The sequence below is a fragment of the Buteo buteo genome, chromosome 3 (genome assembly GCF_964188355.1).
Source record: "Buteo buteo chromosome 3, bButBut1.hap1.1, whole genome shotgun sequence".
NCBI lineage: Eukaryota > Metazoa > Chordata > Aves > Accipitriformes > Accipitridae > Buteo > Buteo buteo.
The window spans coordinates 43,624,750-43,648,714 of record NC_134173.1 but is presented as its reverse complement, the minus strand read 5'-3'; the positions used below and the strand labels follow the sequence as shown (position 1 = coordinate 43,648,714).

Sequence of the window (23,965 nt, the reverse complement as noted above, 5' to 3'; positions counted from 1 at the left end):
CTCGGTGTCTTCTCACCGCTTTTGCTGAAGGATGTAGTCGCTGACAGGAAGAGCAAAAAGGGGCAAGTCTGGCTTCTTCAGACTTGGCGTAGTATGTGAAACAGCCATCAGTCGTAGCTTAGGCCGTGCTGTGACCGTTTCCTGGTCTCTCTCAGATTTAGCTGTGGCTGCTAACGAGTGCAGCACCACCGAACTGGTGCCTGGCTTCCCAAGTGAAGGACGGTGGATGACCTTCACATCTGTCCTGCCTGAATTTGCGAAGGTTTGTGAATCCAAATCCTGTTTTTACCCAAGATCTCTTTCTCTTTGACCAATAATAGCCCATGTGAACCTCATGAAGATCAACAAGGCCAAGTGCAAGGTCCTGCACATAGGTTGGGGCAATCCCAAGCACAAATACAGGCTGGGCAATGAGTGGATTAAGAACAGCCCTGCGGAGAAGGACTTGGGGGTATTAGTGGATGAAAAACTGAGTTATGAGCTAGCAATGGGTGCTCGCAGCCCAGAAAGCCAACCGTATCCTGGGCTGCATCAGAAGAAGCATGACCAGCAGGTTGAGGGAGGTGGTTCTCTTCCTCTGTTCTGCTCTCATGAGACCCTACCCAGAGTACTGCGTTCAGCTCTGGGGCTCCCAACATAAGAAGGACACGGACTTGCTCAGGTGGGTCCAGAGGAGAGCCACAAAGATAATCAGGAGGCTGGAGCATGTCTCCTATGAAGACAGGCTGAGAGAGTTGGGGTTGTTCAGCCTGGAGAAGAGAAGGCCCCAGGGAGACCTTATAGCAGCCTTCCTGTACCTAAAGGGGCCTACAAGAAAGCCAGGGAGGGACTTTTTACAAGGGCATGCAGTGATAGGACAAGGGGTAATGGCTTTAAACTGAAAGGGGGTAGATTTAGATTAGATGTAAGGAAGTTCTTTACTGTGAGGGTGGTGAGGCACGGGAACAGGTTGCCCAGAGAGGTTGTGTCTGGCCCATCCCTGGAAGTGTTCAAGGCCAGGTTGGATGGGGCTTTGAGCAACTTGGTCTAGTGGAAGGTGTCCCTGCCCATGGCAGGGGCTTGGAACTAGATGATCTTTAAGGTGTCTTCCAACCCAAACCATTCTAAGATTCTATGATTCTATAATATCAAATTCACTGTCAGAACTTGTTGACAGTGTTCCTCACAGTTAAATAGTTCCTGGTCTTTTTAATAATGAAGAGTTTGGGCCTGAAACTCTTTCTCAAGCAGATCTAGACACAGTCATGAAAATCAGATTTGAGTTCAGTGGGAACTTTTAATACAAAAGGAATGAACGAGGGATTCAGGGTTAAGCCTGAAGGAAATAATTGAGGTATAAATTATTATCATCACATCACAACTTTCATATCTTGAAATTTGATGCAGTTGCCTTTATGTTCCTTCATTAACCTTTTGTGTCCAAGTATTCTGACTCATTGATGATGGCTGAAATAACCATTTCAATTCAAAAGTTCTTTTCCAAAGCAGGTCACAATTAAGAAATGTTGCTTACTTAGTTAAATTAAAATTCATTAGACTTCACTAGATGGAAGCAGCTTTTCTTTTGTTAGTTCTTGTTCATTACATGACCCAGCAAAATATGCATACTTAATTTGCAAGAGCTCCCTGGGATTCTTGTCATTAGCTATTTCTCTCCTTCTTTCTCACCTCTGAAGCTGTTTTTTACCTCAGAAAAAGCAACATCTTATCCCTTTTCAGTCTATCTTTTTCTCTTCCCACAGCAAGTGGATTTTCTTCAATTGAAGTTTCATTGGTCTTTGCCAGCACATCAGGATATTTCTTTTTTATGATCTTCAGTATAACTTAGGACTGGAAAACTAAGGCCAGATTGTTTACTTGTACAGGTTGTATCTCTGAAGGCAACAGATTGACACACCAGTTGTGGATTTGGGTAACAGGACTGCGCTTCGAAATTTTCCGTAAACTTGTCACATTCACAAAAAAAGCCCTGGTAAATAAGAAGGAGTAGGCTACAGCAAGACATTTGCCAGTATCTTGAGCTCTTGAAGAGCACATATCTCTGAACTAGCTTTGAAAATTGAAAGAATTCATTGGTACAGATTGCAAGGTTAGGGGAAAAAAAAAAAGGGAAAACCCCCCAAGCATTCCCCATTGACTCCAGATTCAAATAGCTACAGTAAAGGAAATTATGAGACTTTCTTTATTGTTCCGGTGAGTAGAAATAAGGTGAAAGCATTCTGAGAAAAGCTTGGTATCGCATCTCATTCTAAGCAGAATCTTCCTGCTGAGGAGGCCAATGGGCAGAAATGAAAACACACTAACCAAGAATGCTGTGATGGAGGTGAAAGCTTCAATAAAGGCCTTTGAAGCAGCATGTTAAAGTGAAGCTTCCATGGCTTCCCAGAAAATCAGTAGGCATTTCCTGTCTCTGGGTCTCCGATGGGCTATGGACTACCTTCCCATCTCAAATGTCCTGTCTCAGTTTTTACAACAGACAAGCTTTTTGTTGTTGTTGTTTTCACTTCCGTTCCTCTTTCAGGATAGAAAGCAGCAACTTCCCTTTGCTTCTTTCAGCCTTTCTTATGGGTCACTGCTTTGCATAAAGTGGCCCTCCACTATGTCATTCACCTTCATTCTTCCTCTGTAGTTATCTACTGAGCCTACACTACAAAAGTTTTAGTTAGAAGTTTAATCGTTTTGTGGTGATTTTGTTCAAGTGATAATTTATTTAGGGGTGAAATGGAGCTGAGCCGTGGTAAACTGAACAAAAACCAAACCATCTTTTATGAGTCATGAATGGCTGATGTGATTTTCGTCAGATTCCCCCAAATCACTTTTGAGAAAAAAAAAGTAAAGTTTTACTGTGTTTTGCGGGGAAGGGTTCTATGTACTGAATCTATTATAATGAATATAGTTGTAATTATAGTATTAGTTGTCAGAGAGAGTCTATTTTCAAAGTTCCCTGCAGAGGAATGAATCAAAAGTTATGTTTTAGCAAGTCTCCAGCAAAAGCCAATGAGGGAGAGTGTAGCAAGTGCTAAAAACTAGAATGTAAACCCAGATGATACTGTTCTGTGCTTGACCGTGTCAGCTGCAGAAAGGTTTGTGGCCACTGTCACCTTGGGACTGGAACCCCAGCAAATGGGCTAGTTCTGGGGAGTACAAAAGTCTCATCACTCATTCAAATTAGAAAAACCAAACAATAATTAAAGGAAGCTTTTGAAATTATAACATCAGGCTTCCTGGCATCATTAATGTAAAACGGATTTGAAGGCTATGTCAACAAACTGTTTTTATATAAACGCTTTCTTGAAGAAGATCTTATCTCCAAAAATCAGGAAAATTAGAATATTAAAAAATGAAGATGTTTGTAATATAATGTTAGTGAATACTTTTGAAATAAGGCTGTTAAAGCAAATATTGCTTCATCCACATTTGTCATCAACCCCCCCTATAATTCTATGTATATAACTGCATCTAACACCCCCCCCCCCCCCCCAAGGCATCGGAGACTTCTTTCCTAGCAGAATTGCCCAGACTGCAAATATTAGTGAAATTTTTCTAAAATAGTAGTGTACAGTCAGGCCCAGAGGTAACTGTGATCAGCTGATTTGCCTTAATTTTAACACTCAAAAGGTGGTGGGAATTAATGACATTTATATTTAAAAATAAGTAGTCATGAAACCCCTTGAAGTAGCTCGAGAGTGACTGTGCTGCTGTGTATTATCAATACCAGCTTCTGCAAAACAAGCTGTGGAATCGGGCTTTTGGTTCCTGTCCCAGTGCCTTGGGTTTTAGTCAAGTTCACTAGCACTGTACCTGCTTATTGGTCAGATCGGTTTCTGTAAAATGATGTGTGGAATGATGTTGTGCTCTGTCATCACTGAAAGTATTGAAATCTGAGCCTTTGCAGAAGGGTATTTATTATCTTCCAGTGTGTTTGTACTATGCCATGCTCAATGACCAGTACAATAATCTCAGCAGCAATGTTTGTCTCTTACCCACAGGGAGTTTAAACACCTATAGAAATAGTTGACAAAATCCTCATTATCTCAGTTTCTGTCTCTTCTGGGTACTTTTTTTTTTTTTTTCTAATGTGAAGTTTGCACTTTCACCAGTTACCAAACTATTGCCTGATGTTCAAATTACTATAGACTTTTGTTGTGGGTTAACCCTGGTGGGCAGCTTAAGCCCCACACAGCTGCTTGCTGACTCCCCTGCAGTGGGATGAGGGAAAGAATCAGAAAGGCATGAGTGAGAAAACTCATGGGTTGAGATAAAGACAAAAGCTGTGTGTGCAAGCAAAGCAAAACAAGGAATTAATTCACTGCTTTCCATTGGCAGGCAGGTGTTCAGCCATGTCCAGGAAAGCAGGGCTCCATCACATGTAGTGGTTACTTGGGAACACAGATGTCATAACGCCGAGTGTACCCCCTTCCTCTTTCTTTCCCTAGCTTTTATTGCCAAGCAGGATGTCATAGGTGTGGGATATCCCTTGGGTCAGTTGGGGTCAGCTGTCCCGGCTGTGTCCCCTCCCAACTTCTTGTGCCCCCCCAGCCTCCTTGCTGGCAGGGCAGTGTGAGAAGCAGAAAAGGCCTTGATGCTGTGCAAGCACTGCTGAGCAATAGCTAAAACATCGGTGTGTTATCAGTGCTGTTTTGGTCACAAAGCCAAAACTTAGCACTATACAAGCTTCTGTGAATCAGCTCCATCCCAGTCAAAACTAGTATAACCTCCAACCCTTCTTCCATACCATTTACGTCATGCTCAGGACCCACACTATTCAATAGATCTTCATTTACCACCACCACCCCCCCCCCCCAGCGCTTCCCATCTTTTGATATATACACAGATATCATTCCCTTAGTCTATGGGTCACCACTTTAAAAAGTCCACAAAATGTCCATTGAGTCCATTCAGTCCATGTTTACTCCATCTGTTATGGTGGACACTCAGGACAGGAGAAGTGGTGTATTGTGTGGCATTATTGGGCACCAAAGTCAGCTCAGGTTGCATCACTGCTGCACTTTCACGTCTTCTTGTGAGGCTTGTCCTCTGTTGGTTCAGATGGTACCTGCTATAGTAATTCCTGTAACATGCAACTCAAACCCTTGGTTACAACAATTTAAAACTACATCCATTACAGTCTTCACCCCTTGTCCTGTTGGACTAGGCTATAGGGTTTAACATTGCAACAAACTCCTCCCCTTGCCCCTTCTCCAGCATGGGCTTATCCACAGGCCCCTGGTCCCTTTGGGGTGTATGTGCTCCGGTGTGGGCTTGTCCATGGGCCCCCATCCCTTAAGGATGTACCTGCTCCAGCATGACTTTAGCCATAGGCCACAGTCCCTTCTGGGGAGTACCTGCTCTGGCATGGACTACTCACTCCAGGGCCCCATACACTTCTGGATGTGCCTGCTCCAGCATGCACTTATCCACAGTCACAGTCCCCTGGACTTGGGTTCCAGCCTGTCCAGTACAGCACCACAGGAACAGCAGTTCCCTGCCCGTCTGCCAGCCCATTACTGTTATCAGTAAGTTCCCAGGCAGAGCAGAATAGGATGGTAAGGAGAATAGGAAACAGAAGAAGCAAAAAACAGCCACTAACAAGCACTAGACTCTAATCTACAGTGAAGCAAGCAAGCCCCATGGCAAGCACAGGAGCCTGCCAATTAGTAGCTGAACAACTATAAATTTGGTCTAGCATACTTTCATCAAATCTGTTTTTATCTCAAACCCCTCATGCCCCAGATTGGGTGCCAGAAGGGACTGTTATGGGTTAAACCCGGTGGACAGCTCAGCCCCACGCAGTCGCTCACTCACTGACCTCCAGTGGGATGGGGGAGAGAATCAGGAGGGTAAAAGTGAGAAAACTCATGGGTTGAGATAAAGACAGTTTAATAGGTAAAGCAAAAGCCACACACGCAAGCGAAGCAAAACAAGGAATTCATTCACCACTTCCCATGGGCAGGCAGGTGTTCAGCCATCTCCAGGAAAGCAGGGCTCCGTCACGTGTAACTGTGACTTGGGAAGAGAAACACCATCACCCCGAACGACCCCCACCCTCCTTCTTCTCCCCCCAGCTGTATATGCTGAGCATGATGTCATATGGTCTGGAATATCCCTTGGGTCAGTTGGGGTCAGCTGTCCCAGCTGTGTCCCCTCCCAACTCCTTGTGCCCCCCCAGCTACTCACTGGTGGGGTGGGGTGAGAAGCAGAAAAGACCTTGACTCTGTGGAAGCGCTGCTCAGCTATAGCTAAAACAGTGTGTTATCCACACTGGTTTGGTCACAAAGCCAAAACATTGTACTATACAAGCTACTACAAAGAAAATTATCTCCACCCCAGTCAAAACTAGTACAGCTTTTTATGATTCACTGGCATCTTTACAGTTGTGTGCCACTGGGCAGAAGTCAGGAAATGGGAGATCTTCTTTTATCTATGTGAACTTACAGTCATTGTGCTCTGAAGAAAACTTACACCTTTATCAGGTTGTTTGCTACAAAACTTCCCCATTTATTCAAGAAAACTACTATTTTTGTTGTATTGACCGGGAAAGAAGTTTCCTCCAAGGAAAGGCAGCAGGTCAGTCAGGATTTTATTGATAATTTTAGTGGCATCTCTGATTTGCACAACAGCAGGCTGCCTGTTTATTGAGAGTCCTTGCTTGGCTCTCAGAAACTTGCAGGTGTCCTGCTACACTGAAAATCCACTTGACATTGAATGGCTATGTTCTGTAGGAAAGGGCTTCAACATCTCCAAACCCTAATTTATACATGACTAGCCAAAAGTAAGAAAACATGTTAGGAATGTGAAATAGAGGGAGATAAAACAGAACAAGCTGATAGCAAGAATTGTTCTTGAGAGAATGAGCTTCATGTGAAAATCAGAGTACCTGAACTTCATTGCATTCTGGTTTATAGGGGTTTTTTTTAATCAACTAACTTCAGAGGGAAGGTAGACATTGCCATAGCTGACGGCAGTGACCTAGGGTAGAGCTACAAGGAGTGGTTTTATCAGTTTCCATTTATTTCAGATACACTTCTGTGGACTGTAGACCATCTATCCATATTATCCCATTTTTGACCTCAAAGGAAGTGGAAATAGTGGTAGTCATTCTTCAAAAAAATTACTATAACAATCATTCTAATAACAGGTTCCATAAGAAAATGTATGCAGGTTTGGAAACCTAGCATATTCATTCACAAAGCATAATGCAGGAGGTAATATTTGCTGCAGGAAGAATGTTTCTGAATTAACTAAAAAGTATACAGAATTAGGAAAACAAATGCAAATCTAGCTACAAGGGGCAGTAAATTTTCTAACACAAGGTCTCCAACTACCTGGCTTCTGGCCAGAAATCTGTCTAAACTAGCTTTCTTCTATTCTGGCCATCGTTACCTCTCTTCCTCTTACAAGGAAGAAAGCCCTTTATTCAAGTGCTGCTGAAGTTTTGCTCTTCTTGCCTCCAGAAACAGCCAGGTGCTTCTTTTTTGTTTCAGTTTTTAAAAGAAAAGAAGGTAAATGGAGAATAACTGGCTAATGGCATTGTGTGGCTCCCCAGGTGTGGTGTGGATGTCACCTTGGTAACATTTTAGCTTTTCTCCTCAGTGTCTTGCAAATAACCATTAAAATCCTCCCACATATCCCTGCACGTAACTTGGTCCATGGAAAAAATGTGAATTATATTTTCATAACCAATTTTAGGATTTAGGGGGGTTACGTATGAGAAAGTTTAAAAGCTGTTGGGATCTCTCAAAATACTGCAGCCAGCACTAAACGTACTGGGCCACATTCCTTGCCAAAATCTTTCTGAGTAAATCCTAACGTGACTTGATAACTTAGCTATGGACCTTGGCTTGGAATACAGCCAAAACTTTGAAAGACTGGAAGCTTCAGCTGGCAAAAATGTGAAGGTGCCATGGTGAATTCATAGTAGACTGGGGTTTAGCTTTAATTATAATAAGGGAACTCGGCTCTCAAGCAAAAACCCTTAAAAAGAGAAGCAACAAGAAAAGGTGAAGATGGAGAAAAGAGGCAAGTTACAGTTTATGCCTCTCAGAATGACCTGAGGCCAAGGCTTTCAGGGGTTTTTTTGGCTGTCGTCTCCTTCAGTCTCATTCAGAATTGGGAGCACAATGAAGCAGGGTAATTTTCAGAAGTGAAATGATTGTTTCTTGTTTTAATTAAAGAAGGGTGGTTCTTTCCACATACTACCCTATATCTAGGTTAGTGCACAAAACCAGTTTCTGTATCAGCATCAGACTTTTCAGCAAACTCAGGCAGCTGGTTTTGTACTCGCGGTTTCACAGCGATCCTGTTCCCTCTTCATTCATGCAGCATTGGGGCTTTCACATGCAGTTTGTAAACAGAGAATGTTTAATGCTTGCTTCACTCTTCACTCCAGTGACAACCTTTGTAATGAAAGAGTGTACATGAAAACATATTTCCATTGATGCTTTTGCTACAAAGTACTTTTAAAGCTGAACTATTTTCTCTTTCAAAACTAACCAAGTTCCTCTCTCCCTTTAGTCAGTTGTTCAGGATGATACCTGAGACACAGGCTCCTCCACAAATGCTCCATACCATGGTCGTCCTCTGTGTACTTTATTAGCAGAACACAAACTCCCTCACCTCCCTTCTTTTTTTAGGCCATGTGATGAAAACAGGAGATCCCAGGGTTGCCAGTTTTTCATATTTCCTTTGCTTGTGAATTATAAAATTAATTTCAACTCCTCTTCTTGAAAATACAGTATTGACATGAATGGATCAAAGGCAGAGAAGTTGTTTCCGCAAAAAACTTGTTAGCTATAGCTTACATTATTTTGTAGTGCTTTGCAGTATTCTAATTTCTGAATAATTAATTTATTATTTTTTATCATGGTTTTCTTACTCATTTTGGGGGGCGAAGATAGTATTCAGTGTTTTAACTCACTGAAGGTAAATTACTCTCTACTATGTCTACAAAAAAATACATATCTTAGTTATAGAATAGAGGACGTGAACAGGGTAGCAAGGTGCTCTTCAATGTAAGTGTGATTTTTTATAGAAAGCCATGTCCCGTCTCCTGCTTTCAGCTTCCCTATCAGACAAACAGGTCTCTTTGCACTCTTGAATGCCAGCCATTGAAAATATGGTTACTTGCTTTGCATGTGCTCCACAGGAGCACTGTCTTTATAAATACATATCTGGGTTAAGGTTTAACAGATAGAGGGTAAACAGTAAGAACCCTACTGTACTGATAAACCTGTACGCTCCTGCGACAGCAGCAGTGTTAGCTAATTTTCTCTTAATTAGAACCAACTATCACATCCAGAGGTAGGATAGACCCAGGTCTCCCTTGCTTGACTGAGCCAAACTTTCCAGATCTCCTGCATCACTGAAACAGGAGCTCTGAATTCAGAGGATATCTAAATAGCATGAAAAAAAGGACGTACAAGCTGCTTTGGCTCAGTTGATAAACTTGTTTTGCATTTAGCAAATATTTCATATATTCTCTCTGGGAACTGTATCAAGTGAGTTTTTTCACTCTTATTTGTACTTCACATGTTTTTATAGATGTCAAGTGTCTGCCTTACTATAGTCAGGAACTTAAAATACTATGGCAGTAACCCGTGACAATGCCTTTGGTCTCCTTGTTGTTACCTGTTTATGGTAAAGTAATGGTTATTTCTTAGTCTAAACCCTAGGACTGTATTTTAATGAAGATTTAAGGCTGTGATACAGCTGCTATTCAAACTCTGTAAGAGGGGAGCATGTTGGAATAGCTCAAGATTTACTGCTGAACTGTCAGTCTTTAAGCTACCGAGCGTCTATACCCTTCTGTGCAGTAGCTACGGTGGAAACTTTGCCCACTGCTGTGAAGCAGACACAGCGATTAATGAACCTGAGGCGCGCTAATCAAACATATGTTTTCTTGACACAATGATTGTGTTATATATCACATCCGAATGTACAGGCCTTTATCTTTCCTTAATGATCTAGCAAGGGGGCTTTTTTAAATGTGGGTGTTTTTCATGCACTCCTTAGATTTGTTCCACAGGGGGTGACCATTAAAAACATCTGACGGGCATGCAGTTAGCCAGCTCCCTGCTGAGATTAGTAAAATACTATATTTAGTAATCGCACTACATCAAGGAACTCCAGCATTGCAGGAAACAGTTTGATTCAATGCTTTTTTTCTGATTTTTTGAAATTATTTTTATTGCATGTCATATTTTTTCATCCAGGACAGTTTTTTTCATGTCAGTCTTGGTTTTTTTGTTTATGCTTCAACTTTTTGTAAAAGACTTTGTTCATACAATGGGATTTTTTCCCAAATTTTATTTTTTTGTTTTTACTGTACTCCTATTCTACTCTCGCAAATAAAATATATGGAATTGTAAAGCAGGTAGTAAGAATGCAAAGTGGAATTCAGAATCTCTCTCATGTTGTTCCATGTCTTAAAAGACTAATCTATTATTTGTTAGGAAAGCTCTACGGGTGATACAAGGTTTCATGCTTTTAAGTACTAGAATACTTAAAATACTGTGAAAGCTCCTAATATTGGCTTTGAGAAAATGGTTGAAATGAGCAAGTATACTTAATTTATTTTCGTGCCAGGAGTATTTCTTCACCAATAAATATGCATGAAACAGAGTCTGAGCTCAAACAAACAGGATTGTTGAATTTTTTTTTTTTAGTATATGACATGACTAAGAGTAGATGAGCAACAGGAAGAGGAAGATACAAGACCAATATGGAAAAGACAATCATTTCACCAGGAAGCTAAAGGAAAAAAAAAAGTTTCATGAGACTTGTCCAAGTCATAATTCCTACCTTAACATTGGATTTTTGAGCCCGTTCTGGTTTGCTTGTCACTGTAAATCCAGAGCAACCTATGTAAAATCTTGGAAATCATTCTGTAAATTCAGGTCTAAATTGGGTGCTTTCACTTTAAGGGGCAGATTTAAAGGAATACCATCCTTTGTTCTAACAAAATAATCCAGGCTTGTCAATCCAGAAGATTTGTGTGTTGCTGAACATAATGGCATTTTATTACCTAGTTTATTTCTGTCTAGCATTCTAAGACTCCTGCTGATGCTTTGACTCAGAGTAGTTTTTGGTTTGGTAACATGAACTCCAGTGTCACAGATTACTTCTTTCTTTTAGTAATTCATATTAATTTTTTTTTTAAGTTATTAAATGTTCAAGAAAGAAAGTGTTTGGCCAGACAAAAGTTGTGTTTCAAACTGTGAACATCTAAGCAGCAGTGTGTGAAAATAGTAGCCTTTATTTTTGCTCCTCTCAGTCTCTTGTTAACGCACAGTTAGCTCGTTTCTAACAGTAGTTTAGTATATTATAGTTAAGCTTAAGTACTATGTAGTAATATAACAGGTCTCACCTTCCTCAGTTACGAATCAGTAAACCATAGCCCTTGTTCGTGCAAAAGGGTGGATGTTCAAATTCAGAAGTGCCCACTGAAGACCAGCAGACTATCCTGTTCCTGAAGTTAGGGACGTTGTATTTACAGGATAATTTATGAAGATTAACTATGGTCATTTTCTGAAATTGCATATTGATCCACTGTGTTAAAGTAGCTTATTGCAAGACAAATCCTGCAATATTTTTACAGTTTCTGTCAGAACACTTGCACATAGCAAAGGGTATTATAATAAAGATTCAAGAGAAATCTTTGTATAAATATGAAAGAAATGGGAAATTTCCTGCTTTTGGAGCAGCATTATGGTAGAAGTTACCTTAGACGTAATTTCTTATGTGGTTTTGTGCAGTGTAATTTAGTTTTTCCTTTGTAAAATAACGTATAAGGTTGAGAATTTGGGCTATGCTATTCCACATTCAGTTGTAACATTGTAAACATTCATCTTACATCTTCCTTTATGTGAAGCTATAAATGTCCAGCAAAATATTTGCACCTCTTCAGTAATTTAAAATATTAAAAACAAGGGCCAAACTTCAACATAGTTGTCAAATGATTTCAGACCTTTGCATACATTTCTATATACATACACCAGTGAGTAGCACCCCTCCATACATACTCATACCATGCAGCTTGTTCCTGACTGAAGCAATCTGTGAAAAGGATATACAGTTGCATCTCATGCGAATATCGAACATGAAAGCATATGTGCATGAGTAAATCCATGGCACGTACTTGTGGAAGAAAATACTTCTAGAATTTATTTCATTATTTTGGTGCCCAGGATGCACTTTTTGTTTTACACACGGAGGTTTCATGCCCGGCCCACCCAGCACAATGGAGGGCTGTGTTTGGGATTCCTGAGCTGGTTATACATGATTTATCTCAGGTATTCCGCATATGTAGTTACCCAGGAGAAAAGCTAGCAGTGCTGTAAGGTTTTTCCAGTAAATGAACAGGCTTATTTAGAGTTATTGCCAGGATCTTCTTGTTGCACTGCTTTGTGCTGTGTAGACATACCTTGGAGGAGAATTACATGTAAATCACTCATAATAGTCAGAGGCTGGAGTCTTGCATTTTACTCAGAAACTTGCACAACCCTTACTACAGACATCTGTATCCTTGCCATTATTTTCTAACCAGATCCTAATGCTGTTCTATAAAATCTCTGCTTATATGGTATCCAAATAAAACACTCTGAATTTTAATAAGTGAAATTTCATTGCTGTTTAATCCTTAAAATTCACTGAGCTAATTTGTGAGTGTCCCTTAATTACAAAAAAATTGAAGCCTGAAAATTAGGTCCTGGACATAGATAGTAATTATTTTCATACCTCTCTTATTTTTACCTCCATAATTGGAAAGGGAAAATGACCAGTTGTGGTTAGGCCAGAGGCCTTAATGATGGGTTATAGTCCCAGCACTGCCATTCACTCCTGCCAGTGCCAAGTGAATTTGGATGAGTCATTTAAAATCCGTCCACAAAGTGTCCTTACCTGCCTAACAGAGTTATTGTGGACATGAACTGTAGTTAAGCACTCTTGACTCTTACAGCACTGAGGAACTTAGAAAAGTATTATTGTCATTGTGAATCTCAATAATGGCCATGTCATCACCATTGGAGCACTTGGCCAGCCTTCAGTCACCACTCCTTGATCACAGATACTGAACCAAGTGTTTGCTGTGCCTTCACGTTCCCCTGCCTTAGATGATGTGATATTCTTAAACCAGTTCTATAGACGTTCAAGTTCCTCCCATACTTAGTCATAATAGCATGGACATATAAACTGAAATATTTGCAACATACTGCTGGCTGAAAACCTAGAAGCATCTGCTGCTATTCAGACTATTTCATAACTATTTGACTACTACGATTTCTTTCTAAGTGCCTATTTTGGACATTCTGCTCAAATAGGTAAATACCTAGAATACTTGGTTGACAAAAAACCCCAGACTTTGGGTCATAGATCAAATTTGAAGAAGAAAGAAATAAAATAGAGAGTTTGAGAATGTAGCAGCTGGACTGATAAATAACAAAACAGGATTACCAGGAAATTGTACATACACATGCCAAATATAGAAGAAATCTGAATGTTTCTGCTGACTGCACAAATCTGTAGACTAGAGAGTTTTGATGAAAGGACAAAGTTTTATTCTGTCACCCATTCAAAGTCCAGTCTTTTGGGTTTTATATCACTATTCATATCAGTAACATAAAAAGTGGGGGTTTTGCTTCAACTGAAGAGCTTCAACAGGGCAAGAGATAATTAGAGGACTGTTGTCTAAGAAATTACAAAGTAATGGCCTTGATATATTCAGATGTGGCCAAAAGTGCATCATGAAATTCCTTCAGGAAAGTTAAGCCTAGAAAGATACCAAAACTATGAATTTATTGCAATTTCAATATGGGACTCTAAATGGGGTATGGATCAAATCTGCTGCTGCAGATAATAGTGTCATGTAATACTAATAATAATTTTCCCTCTGGTTATCTCCTGTTCTTTCAGCTGGTTAGCCTTGCTTCATTAGTGAAGTGTAACCTTATTCATATTATTATCATTAAAAATAAGCCTACAAACATGCTATGCAGTTCAGAAAATGCCATTTTTCCATTTCTCCATATGTGCTCTAAGACATGTACTTTTGTCAGTCACCAGATTTTGCCCCTTTTGCTATGTCATATTTGCAGTACAGAATCATTCTCTTGAGCTTTTCTGCCCCATTTCTCCACATCTCATTCCCACAACACGTACTCAGCAGAATATCTAGCTTGCAACCAGATACCACAGTTGTGGAAGCTTGATAAGTCCTTGTCATAACAGTAGTCCGTGACATTTAAAGAACTTCAGTTTATATTTGCAAGCCAAATTTCATACCTTTGTACCTCTTTTGATTAATCAAAGTTAAACCATTGTATATGTGAAGGGGCCTCTTGTGATTTCTAAGTAAGTAGTATGGCTTTTCTGGCAGAAAGCCACAAGCAATTTAGTAGGCACATATTGTGGGGGTTGAGAGGAAGAGAGACAGGGATAATCCAGAAAGCTTCAAGAAGGGCTGAGTGAAACCAATATTTCTATACACAGTACAAGAATTTTGCGTTCTGTATCTTACTTTTGGCCACAGCAAAACTGTTTTGATGTGTTGTCAGTAAAGTAATTCTGAAATATAGCATTGACTTGGTTTTCCTCTCACTCAGCCAGTTTTGCACTGGTTTTGCTTCAGCTGTCGTATTCCCACTTTGCACCTGTGGCAAGAAGAGTTAGGCATAGGGGATTTAATATGCACGGTGTACAATTAAGTATCATACATCACTAAATCATATCCACAGGAATAACTCTAATATGGTTCCTAGTCATCTTCAGAAATTAATTTAATTAACTAATTAATTAATTAGTTTAATATTGTAGCCTAAATGTCAAGATGAAGCTTTATCATGTAACTTTTGCCTGAGAGCTATACAGCTGTAAATAGATACTAACATAAAAGGTCTGTCTCCAGCAGAGCTGATCTCTCTTTCCATTTCTGACAGGGGTCACATAGCCAATGTAAATTACCACCATAAACTAAATTCCACCTCTCCTGTAGAACAAAGTGCTCGATCTGCCTGTCTAGAAGCTGGGAGCTACGCAGAGAACTGTAATATTTCAACAATTCAGCATGAGTGGCAACCTGTTCTTAATAATGAAACACTGGCAACATTTAATTTCATTTTGTCTCAACATACCAAAATCCATCCTTTCTTTAGGGGATTTAAGAACTGTCTGAAAGGAACCTGAAGACAAGGAGAATAATTCAAGTAGAAACACTATCTTCTTCTGTATTTCATGCAAGATTCAGGTTCAACATTCACATCTTGACATCAGTAGGGAATTGGTTACTCTTAGAAAAGGATATCCTAGACATCTCAAGAAGAATGTGAATTCTTCTCCATTTTATCTGTCATTTTGATTTAATTACAAAATCAAATTCAAATATACAACATTAGCTATGTCAAAAGAGTTAGTGGAGTGTAGTAGAAATGGAATTACAATTAAAAAATTTAAAATACTATTGCCAAGTTTTTGGAGGTATAATGATTTACATGGATGTTTCATAACTAAGCTACAAAATGCTGTTAAAATGACACCTAGGCTGGAAACTATAACTTGAAACTGGATTCTTATAATTGTATAGATACAGCATCTTGAATTCAGTCTCAAAGGTCTCAGAAACTGAAGAACACAGCACTTTAAAAACTATCTAACAGACATATCACAGAAAATTTGGCCCTAGTTCAGTATATGACTACCTAGAATATTTTACACACTCTTTGTTTTATATTAAAGATGAATTCAATGTAAATGTTTGGAATTCTTCTTACAAACTTGTTGAAAAGGGACAGTATTTTAGCATGACTCCCTTGTACAAACCTGGTGTTTAGCAGATTACGTATGTTATTCTGTTATAGGTACACTACAGTGATAGACAAAATGGCAAAGAGTGTATGACCTGTTTGACACTGTCTCCTGTGCAGATGACTTTCCAAGGTATCGGAAGCTCCATTGAAGCCAGCCATGACCAGGTATAATACCTTCACCCCACACTCTTGTAATTATATTAATATCTAGTAAGGCCAGAATGTCAGTATTAGTAAATTTTAAATTTCAACACAACTTGTGCTTTTCATATGGCATGTTCTTGTCACTGGGATTTGCCTATCTTGCCATAGTAAAATCCTGATTAGATCTTAAGAGTGACCTGAAAAGGAGACAAAACTATATTGCCTTTTACATATTTTTAAGACATATTAGGAAAGCCTGAAGAGCTTGCTTTGGTTTTAAAGTGAGGTTTCTGCAAAGATTTTGTTTGATTTTATGTATGTATCAGGTCTTGTCTATCCTATTTTTACTAGAAGATTACGGGTAGCTGGGAAAGCAGGGAGATGAAGCCATCATCTCTAGCCATCATCTGTCACAAGGAACTGGCATCTGAGAGGGGAAAGGGATTTTTAATCAGACTATGTAAAATTTCCATTTTGTTTGGCTGTTCTTAAAATGTTTAATTCAAGCCTCTGGCGAAAAGCCAGGAGGAAAAAAAAATCTCAATGTTAATCACTCATCACCCTGCTGCTTCAGATGGGAACTGAGGGGGACTTCAATTCTGGTCATCTTGTCCTCCAACACTCTTACGTATAAAAGCAAGACAAGACTTTGATACTCCAAAAGTTTTAAAAGCAAAAAGGAAACAAGTAGAAGAAAACTTTAAACCAAACCTTGCACCTTTCAGATCTTCAGTAGACTGGAAAAAGTACCATTTTTATTTGCCTTTGCAAGCCATCTTTAAATTGTACTGGGCTCACATTTACCGTACATTTTATCAGACTCTATGAAAGATTCTCTAAGGAAAAAGGAAAAGTCATGTTAAGAATTATCAGAATTAGTTACTTTTGGGGAAAAGCTTCAGACACTCTTAGCCACATTTTCGATTGGTGGGTTTTTTTCATTGGAAGTTTCTGAGTTAGTTGTTAACATAAACTAAGCCCATTAGTTATTTACATAGTAACATGAGGATACTTCCTGTCCTTAAGTGTTTGGTGTTTTACAGTAATGGAGAGCTGTGGTAAGTCAGACCATACTTCGACATTCAATTCTCATCTCATCCAGCAACTTGTTTATGCTGTTCTAAAGTTGCTCTGTTTTTCTTTCAGTAAAGATCGCCCTTAGTTATAACTCAAATACAATATTTAGACATTTCAATGAATTTAAGGTGGTCCCTGTCAATTTGGTAACAACTACATTCTGGGCTACCAGCCAGCTTGGCCTTTGTCTTAGCATTTATTTAGGCTACAGTATGATATGTAAACAGAAAAAAGACTTTGTAAGCAAAAAGCACATTTAAGCGACCTGAATAATTATATATTTAAGACATCTAAATGAAAAAGTGTTATTGAGCCTGCAAAGTCAAGCACCTAGAAATTAGGAAATTCCAGATTATGTGCAGCATTAGTTTGATCCCAAGTGTACCCGTCCAGTGCTTCAAACAGGACATTCTAATGGGAGGAAAAAAAATAATGCATAAAATCACATAGATAAAGGTTGTATCCTAGCATGTGCACAAATAGGTAGAATTACATTTGCTTGGGTCATTGTGTAGCTAGAATTTCCTAATCTTACTTCAATTTGAAGTTTAAAAAATGTTCGTCATTGCTTTTAGTTATGTAATTTTCCACAGGGTTCTTAAAAAGGAAAGAAAAATGTTTTGTCATTGCATGATGGCATGGTTGTTGCGTTACTGAACCCACATCAGTCATGCAAATATTTCATCTGAGCTGACAGCAAAAGAAAATAATCATCTAAAAGCCAAGTGCCAACCGGTGGGTCACAAAATAGATCCACACACTGGACAGGATTCACAAATTTCTGCTCATCCCCTTCCTAAATATCAAAGGAATTCCACTTTCTGTGGAAGAAGGATGCTATTGACTGGTTGTGTTTGATAAGGGGGGTGGCAGGACTGGATTGAAGCATTATTTGCCATCACCTGAAAAAAACAGAGAAAAATGAATCATTAGCAAACAAACAGAAAGCACATCAAGTATTTGTCAGGCACTGGAATTAATCAATTAATGACAAAATTAGAGCTCTTAATGGATTAACTGAAAAAAAAAATCCCCTTTTCTTTCCTGTTCCTATGTGATTGGTATGATTTTGCTTGGTTTTCTGCAATTTTCCTCACAGCAGGTTTATTTGATACTGTTATTGTTCTTATAAAAGTAGGAGACAGAACTGCTGCACCTTTGTTAAGCTGAATTATCCACATTTTAATGTTTCAAATGAAATAAGTGCAACATAGCCATATGCGATAAAACTTAAATTCTAGAAACTCTTCTTTAACTTATGCAATCTGTTACTTTTAAATCATCTCTTTTGTATTGTATGGTAGTTAGGGTGGACTAGTCAACTGCAAGCCTGTGACTTCAATGGAGGCATGTTGTTTTGTCAGTTATGAGGCCTGACATAGTTTGACTTCAAGATCTGTCCACTTCTGTGCTTATGAAGATAATTTTTCTCAGGTTCATTCTAAAATATATTCTATAATTTCTAGGTTTTTTTAATGGAAAAGTGTCTGAATGAGACTCTGGAATAGTTTGTGGGAAAGTGGTGGAATCTGTTGTGTGAGAATATCTAATAAAAAAGCTGTATAACAGATTTGTCACTATATTGTGGCAGAAGAACCACAGCTGACCACACACCTGGATCAAAAAAAGAAAGAGAAATGAAAAAAAAAAAAAAAAAGAAGAAAACCAGGTTCCCTATGGGATCTCCAGCACTATAGTCTACCTTTTAGATTGGGCTTGTCTTGTAATATATCTCTCCACACACATACAGTGGGGAATTTGTTACCCAGCAGATACCAGTATGGTTACAATCCTATATAAGTATATTATCTTGCTTTTTCAAATATGCCAAGACTTGACACAGCAGTTTTTCATGTCACTTACTCTTCTCCTATACTCTGTAGGGAGTTTTCATTCTTTAGATTGGTTTAGCTTGTGATTTTAATGAGTTTAATTTTTTTCCCCACATACTTCATTTGCGCAATTTCAGATTAAAATAAACATTTCATTCTGGTACACTAATTAGTGTGTATTTCAAATGTCTGATTGACAAGGCATATCTCATTTGGTCATGAAGCAGTATTTTGGAAGCAATTGCTGGTCTTTCATTTTTTCTTTTGGCAAACAGTAAAAAAGGGAAACATTCCTAAAGTACCACTGCAGTCTAGCCTGCCACATGTTTTGTTGGGTTTTGCATTCAGGTATGCTAACCTCTTTAGTAGAAATTTAACATGTTTTAGAATATTTTTTTCCTGAATGATTTATTTTTCTATTTTCTGTTTCCCAGTGTCTGACTGTAACTGTAAATTTCTCTTTCCTTAATGGCCACTATTCTTAGTTTTTTTCAGTAGAATTTAGCTACAAGCAGCTTTTAGTTAAAATGGTCACCACTTTCTAGTGGCTTTCACAAGCAAACTTGAGTTTGTCCTTAATGGTAATGAATCCTGGTATTTTTTACCTTGTTGTGGTACTGTAGACAACATATTCTCAGAGGTTATGATGGACGTTAGGTGTACAGTGTGAAGCTGAGGAATTAATTGAATGTGGGTGATATAAAGTCACAGAAAGGAAGTCCAGGTAGTTGTTCTGTTTGTATCACTAAGAAAATTCAAGGTACGGGGAGTGGGAGACAGAAAAGGGAGAAATTCAAAGATAGGAGGGTATATAAGCAAAAATTGGTGGAATGGAGCAGAAAACTAAGAAAGTACAGAGAAAAGGGGGACTGGATGTCTAAAGGCCCAGAAGTGGGGTAAAGAGAGGAAGTTAGAGCTAAGTGGAAGAGGGTTCTCAAAAACCCCACCAAAATGAATAAAGACATCTTCTCTACTGCTTAGTCTGAAAGTCTTAGAGTTCCCCCTGCTTAGCTTCTCAAAGTATTGAATACTGAATTGCTTGTTACTGATACAAACAAATATCTTTCAGCTTTAGCAAGCTGAGTTATATGAAGAACTCCTTCAAGTCTTGAGCACAGATATACCAAGAACTTTTAGTTAGAAGATATAATGCTATCAGAGCAAACTATTGAAGGAAACAGAGATTTCTGTTTCCCCTAAAGAACTCTAGTCAATACCATAAAGTTGTTGGAGATGTACTTCACTGAACACAAATTATTGGACTCACTGTAATGGTAGCTAGGTTAAATTTGACAGCCTGTGTCATAGAAGGTGGCCTGTCACATAGTTTCAATCTAAGAATTGACACTTCCGCTATGTCTTGAACAAGCCAGTGTCAAACTCAGCTTCCATGTTTGCACGTATATTTTGGAAGCTTGCAATGTTACCATCTTTAGTGGCTTTGTAATAATCACTGTTTTTCTGAATGCTTCAGCTCTAAGTGACTGTAGAGCTCTGCTTCAGGGGTAGCATACCCCAGTGGTTGTCATAGCTGTGAAGAAAACCCTGGAAAAAACACCTTGAGTGCATTCTTAAGGCTGGCTGATCAGCAGGCAAATTGAAAGTATGAACATTCATTTTTTAATAAAATTACTTTAAAGTCAGTCCTGGTGATGAGGAAGAACAGATTGGGCCCATTTTGAGATTTTTGAATGCTTGCCATGGAGTACTCTGCCTGTACAACTGAGTTTTTAACCCCCAGTAACTTGATGTTCATTAAGGCATGATCAGTTCTCTACTTAAATTTCAGGAGACAGATCAAAGACCAGTGCATTTTCTTAAAGTCTCATTACTTTAATAGTTTTTGATGACTTTGGAGGTTTTAACGTATGTGTGGGTTTTGGAGCTGGCAATACTGCCCATTTTATTTATTGCTGTCTTCTGCTGTTTACTTCACTCAATAGTCCCAATAAGATGTGCTGTTAAAGTGCTGACAGTGAATGTCTTACACATATTTTTAGTCCATGCTTTCTTAATCCCATCCATTATATTGGTGATGTATATTAGACCATGTTTTTAGAATTCTCCTACACTTTACAATGCATAAAATAGAATACTTTTATTTTCTAGGACACATATCAATTGTATAATGTTATATATTATCACTTTTATTTTCAAGTATATAAATAGCTGGAAAGAGAATAAGCAGGGGCAGAAATTGTAGAAGTGGAAGAGCTACTGATGAGATAGACATGATAAGAGAGTGCAACAGGGAGACACTGTACTGAAAGGAAGGTGGCATGCTCAGCAGTTTCAGAAATTGCTGCTGGAAAGCTTGACAGACAGCAGTGACAAGCAAACTGAAATGTGGTATGTAGCAAATCATCACTGTCAGCCTGCAAACAGGTATTTCTGGGCAGTCTTAGTGGATTGCGGTGATGCCCAGAGAAGCTCCTGATGTCACTTGAATACAGCAAAGGTGGAAGTAGTTCTCTAGGGACAAAAGACCTTGGAGATGGGTGACAGGCTTGAGGGAAGGTGCTTGGAGCATTGAAACTTCAGGTTTAAGAAGAACTTTACCTTGTAACAGCAAACACATAATACATATGAAGGTCCAAATCTTTGTATTTGTTATGGTCTGAGATTGTTTGTAGAGCATGCTTGGGAGGCAGAATCTAGGGAATTTATGCCAGCCAGCATCACTGACTGACTTACCTGTAAGAAAAACAAAGCCCGAACAACTAATGGTGTAGTCAGTGAGTATGCAGAGGCTGAAAATTTGTCCAATGCTGTAACCAAAAAAAGTTGAATGGGATTGTTTTTTTTGTTAAGATACCTTTCCACATCAGAAAAAAAGATTATTTACGGGACACTGGATTAATTACTGCTTAAAACTAATTTTGTTCTAGGGAAAAATTAGTATTTTCTAGATATTCAGATTTACTTCAGTGAGTGTTTGTGTCCTGGACATAGCCAAAAAATGATAAAGTGTTAAGATTTTATTTAAAAAATACATGTATTCCTTTTTTTGGCTGGTGTTATGTGCTTCACTTGTCAGCTCATTTCTACCTGATTTACTGTAAAAGCAGTTCTCATTTCTTTGGGGTGGCTTCTTCAATAAAATGAGAAAAGTTTAGTTTGATTAAGAATCTTCTAGCAGTTTTCCCAAAGTTTGTCAATTCCATCACAGCCCCTTCAGCATCAGGACTCCTACCTAATCTCGTAAAAACATCTCACGCAGCTAGGTCTCCTTCTCCTGCCGGTGTGATCTGGCTGGCTGTTACCTTCTTGACAACTCCGTAACCTTCAGGGTGGGTCAGGCATGGGCCCAGCTGAGTGCCTGGTGCTCCAAAAGAGACAGTTCACGTGGGACAGAAATATAAACTGCTTTTGATATATAGCACCATGCTTCACTCTTCTTTTGTTGTGTCGGGAAAGTTCCACCTCTTAGGTTGACATTGCAGTCAGGAGTCATCCCATCAGGTTTCAGTTAGGCTCACTAGGTTGTTGTCTGCTATTTGGTACTTTTTCCTCATCTGCTGTGCTCCCCACGACTGTGTGTGGAAGCATTGGTACATTCTCTCCGTATTCTTCATCTTCTGTTTCGCATTATCTCAGCCTGGATGTACGTGACAGAACATTTGCTTTTCCCTGGCAGCTGCTGAAGTTTTCCTTGATGAGCCCGAGATCAAACGTTTGTATTTGTTCAGGATGTGTAATCTTTCATTTTCAAAAAGTGAGTTACTAATTAACTGCCAAATGGGAACAGAATGTAAACCAGGGCACAGCTATCTCCCTGCCAGACCCTTTCAGTGTTCTCATTCAGAGCTTCCTGAGTAGCTTCCCAATGTGACTGCCTCTCCCTGAAGATGCAGAATAGGATTTTTCAGTTCTCTGTGTAGGCATGTTTGTTTACACAGTAATCTCAGCAGGGTGTGAAATGCTACTGTTGCAGTCTCTGGGTATCTTACATGCTTGGCATGTAAGTGATGACAAACAAGGACCATGTATGTTTTGGGGACTGTTTCCTCCTCTGTTGGAAAAAAAATGGTGAAATGGGAAAAAAAAATGGTGAAGTTTCACAAGAGTGGTGAGGTTCACAGAATCCCAGAATGGTTGGGGTGAGAAGGTACCTCTGGATGTCGTCTGGTCCAACCCCCCTGCTCAAGCAGGGCCACCCAGAGCAGGCTGCCCAGGCCTGTGTCCAGGCAGCTTTTGAGTTTTTTCAAGGTGGGAGACTCTACCTTCATTGTTCCTTCCCATTGACTTGTCCCATTAGATGAGTACCAGAGCTGAAACAAGGGAGACATCAGGACTGCCAGCCAAGAATAGAGGAGGGGGAGCCATCCCCTTCCACAGCAGCAAGCTATCAGCTTACCCACCTTGTAAAATGTTACTTGAAGAGGATAAGGCAAAAATTAACTGTACAGAAAAGTGATTTGCTCATAGAAGTGATTTTGTTGTAGAAAAGTTTGTCTTGTTTAGTACCCTTAAACCTGTTCACTGTGTAGTAGCATGATCTGGCATAAAGAAGAGAACAGGAATGCACATGGAAGGAGGGAGGAAGAGCAGGATCGTAGCAGCCCAGACCTAGAGAAGTTTAGCTGTTTTGGAATGGCACCCTTAGTAGCTGTTTGCATTAAAATACCTTAGCAGGCTTTCACTGCAGTGTAGCATGTGGAAGTGAAAAGAAAGGCATTAACAACACACAGTGAGCCAACCTTCCATGGACCACAGGCCAGCTATTCGCTATCCTTAGTTTGCAATCTGTTTCTGGTTTGGTTTGTTTTGCTGTTACTTTAGGCTCAGCTGGCCAACAGTGAAATGTAAAAATCTTGAATGTTCTTGCTGCTGTGGCTGTTAGGGAAGGGAAGAAGCTTAAAAGGGAAAGGTATTGGAGAAGTTTGAAAAAGCTAAAAGTGTCAGCTTTCTGCCTTGTCACACTGCAGCAAGAGATTCAGCCCACTTGCAGTATCAAGAAATCTAACAGCTTTTTCCCTAGCAGGAAAAAAACAGAAGGAATACAACAGAGGTAGGTTCTTCTCCTACTCAACAGTTAAAAATGGATAGACATACACCTACTAGTGACAGAGATAGAGGCAAAAATGAAGTGGAAGGAGAACCCCCTAGTAGCTT

The 23,965-nt window shown here is 39.3% G+C and overlaps 1 protein-coding gene across 3 annotated transcripts in view; it reads left to right on the top strand.

Annotated features, from left to right (window-relative positions):
* Positions 1 to 23,965, top strand: part of STAU2 (staufen double-stranded RNA binding protein 2) — a 176,530-nt gene that overhangs the window by 98,125 nt on the left and 54,440 nt on the right. For 2 of the 3 annotated variants that reach the window (XM_075023452.1, XM_075023453.1), the window contains exon 13: positions 15,849 to 15,962. The exons of the other annotated variant lie outside the window; for it this stretch is intronic. In XM_075023452.1, the coding sequence (XP_074879553.1) occupies positions 15,849 to 15,962 (114 nt within the window). The remainder of the gene's footprint in view (positions 1 to 15,848; positions 15,963 to 23,965) is intronic. 3 annotated transcript variants of the gene reach the window in all.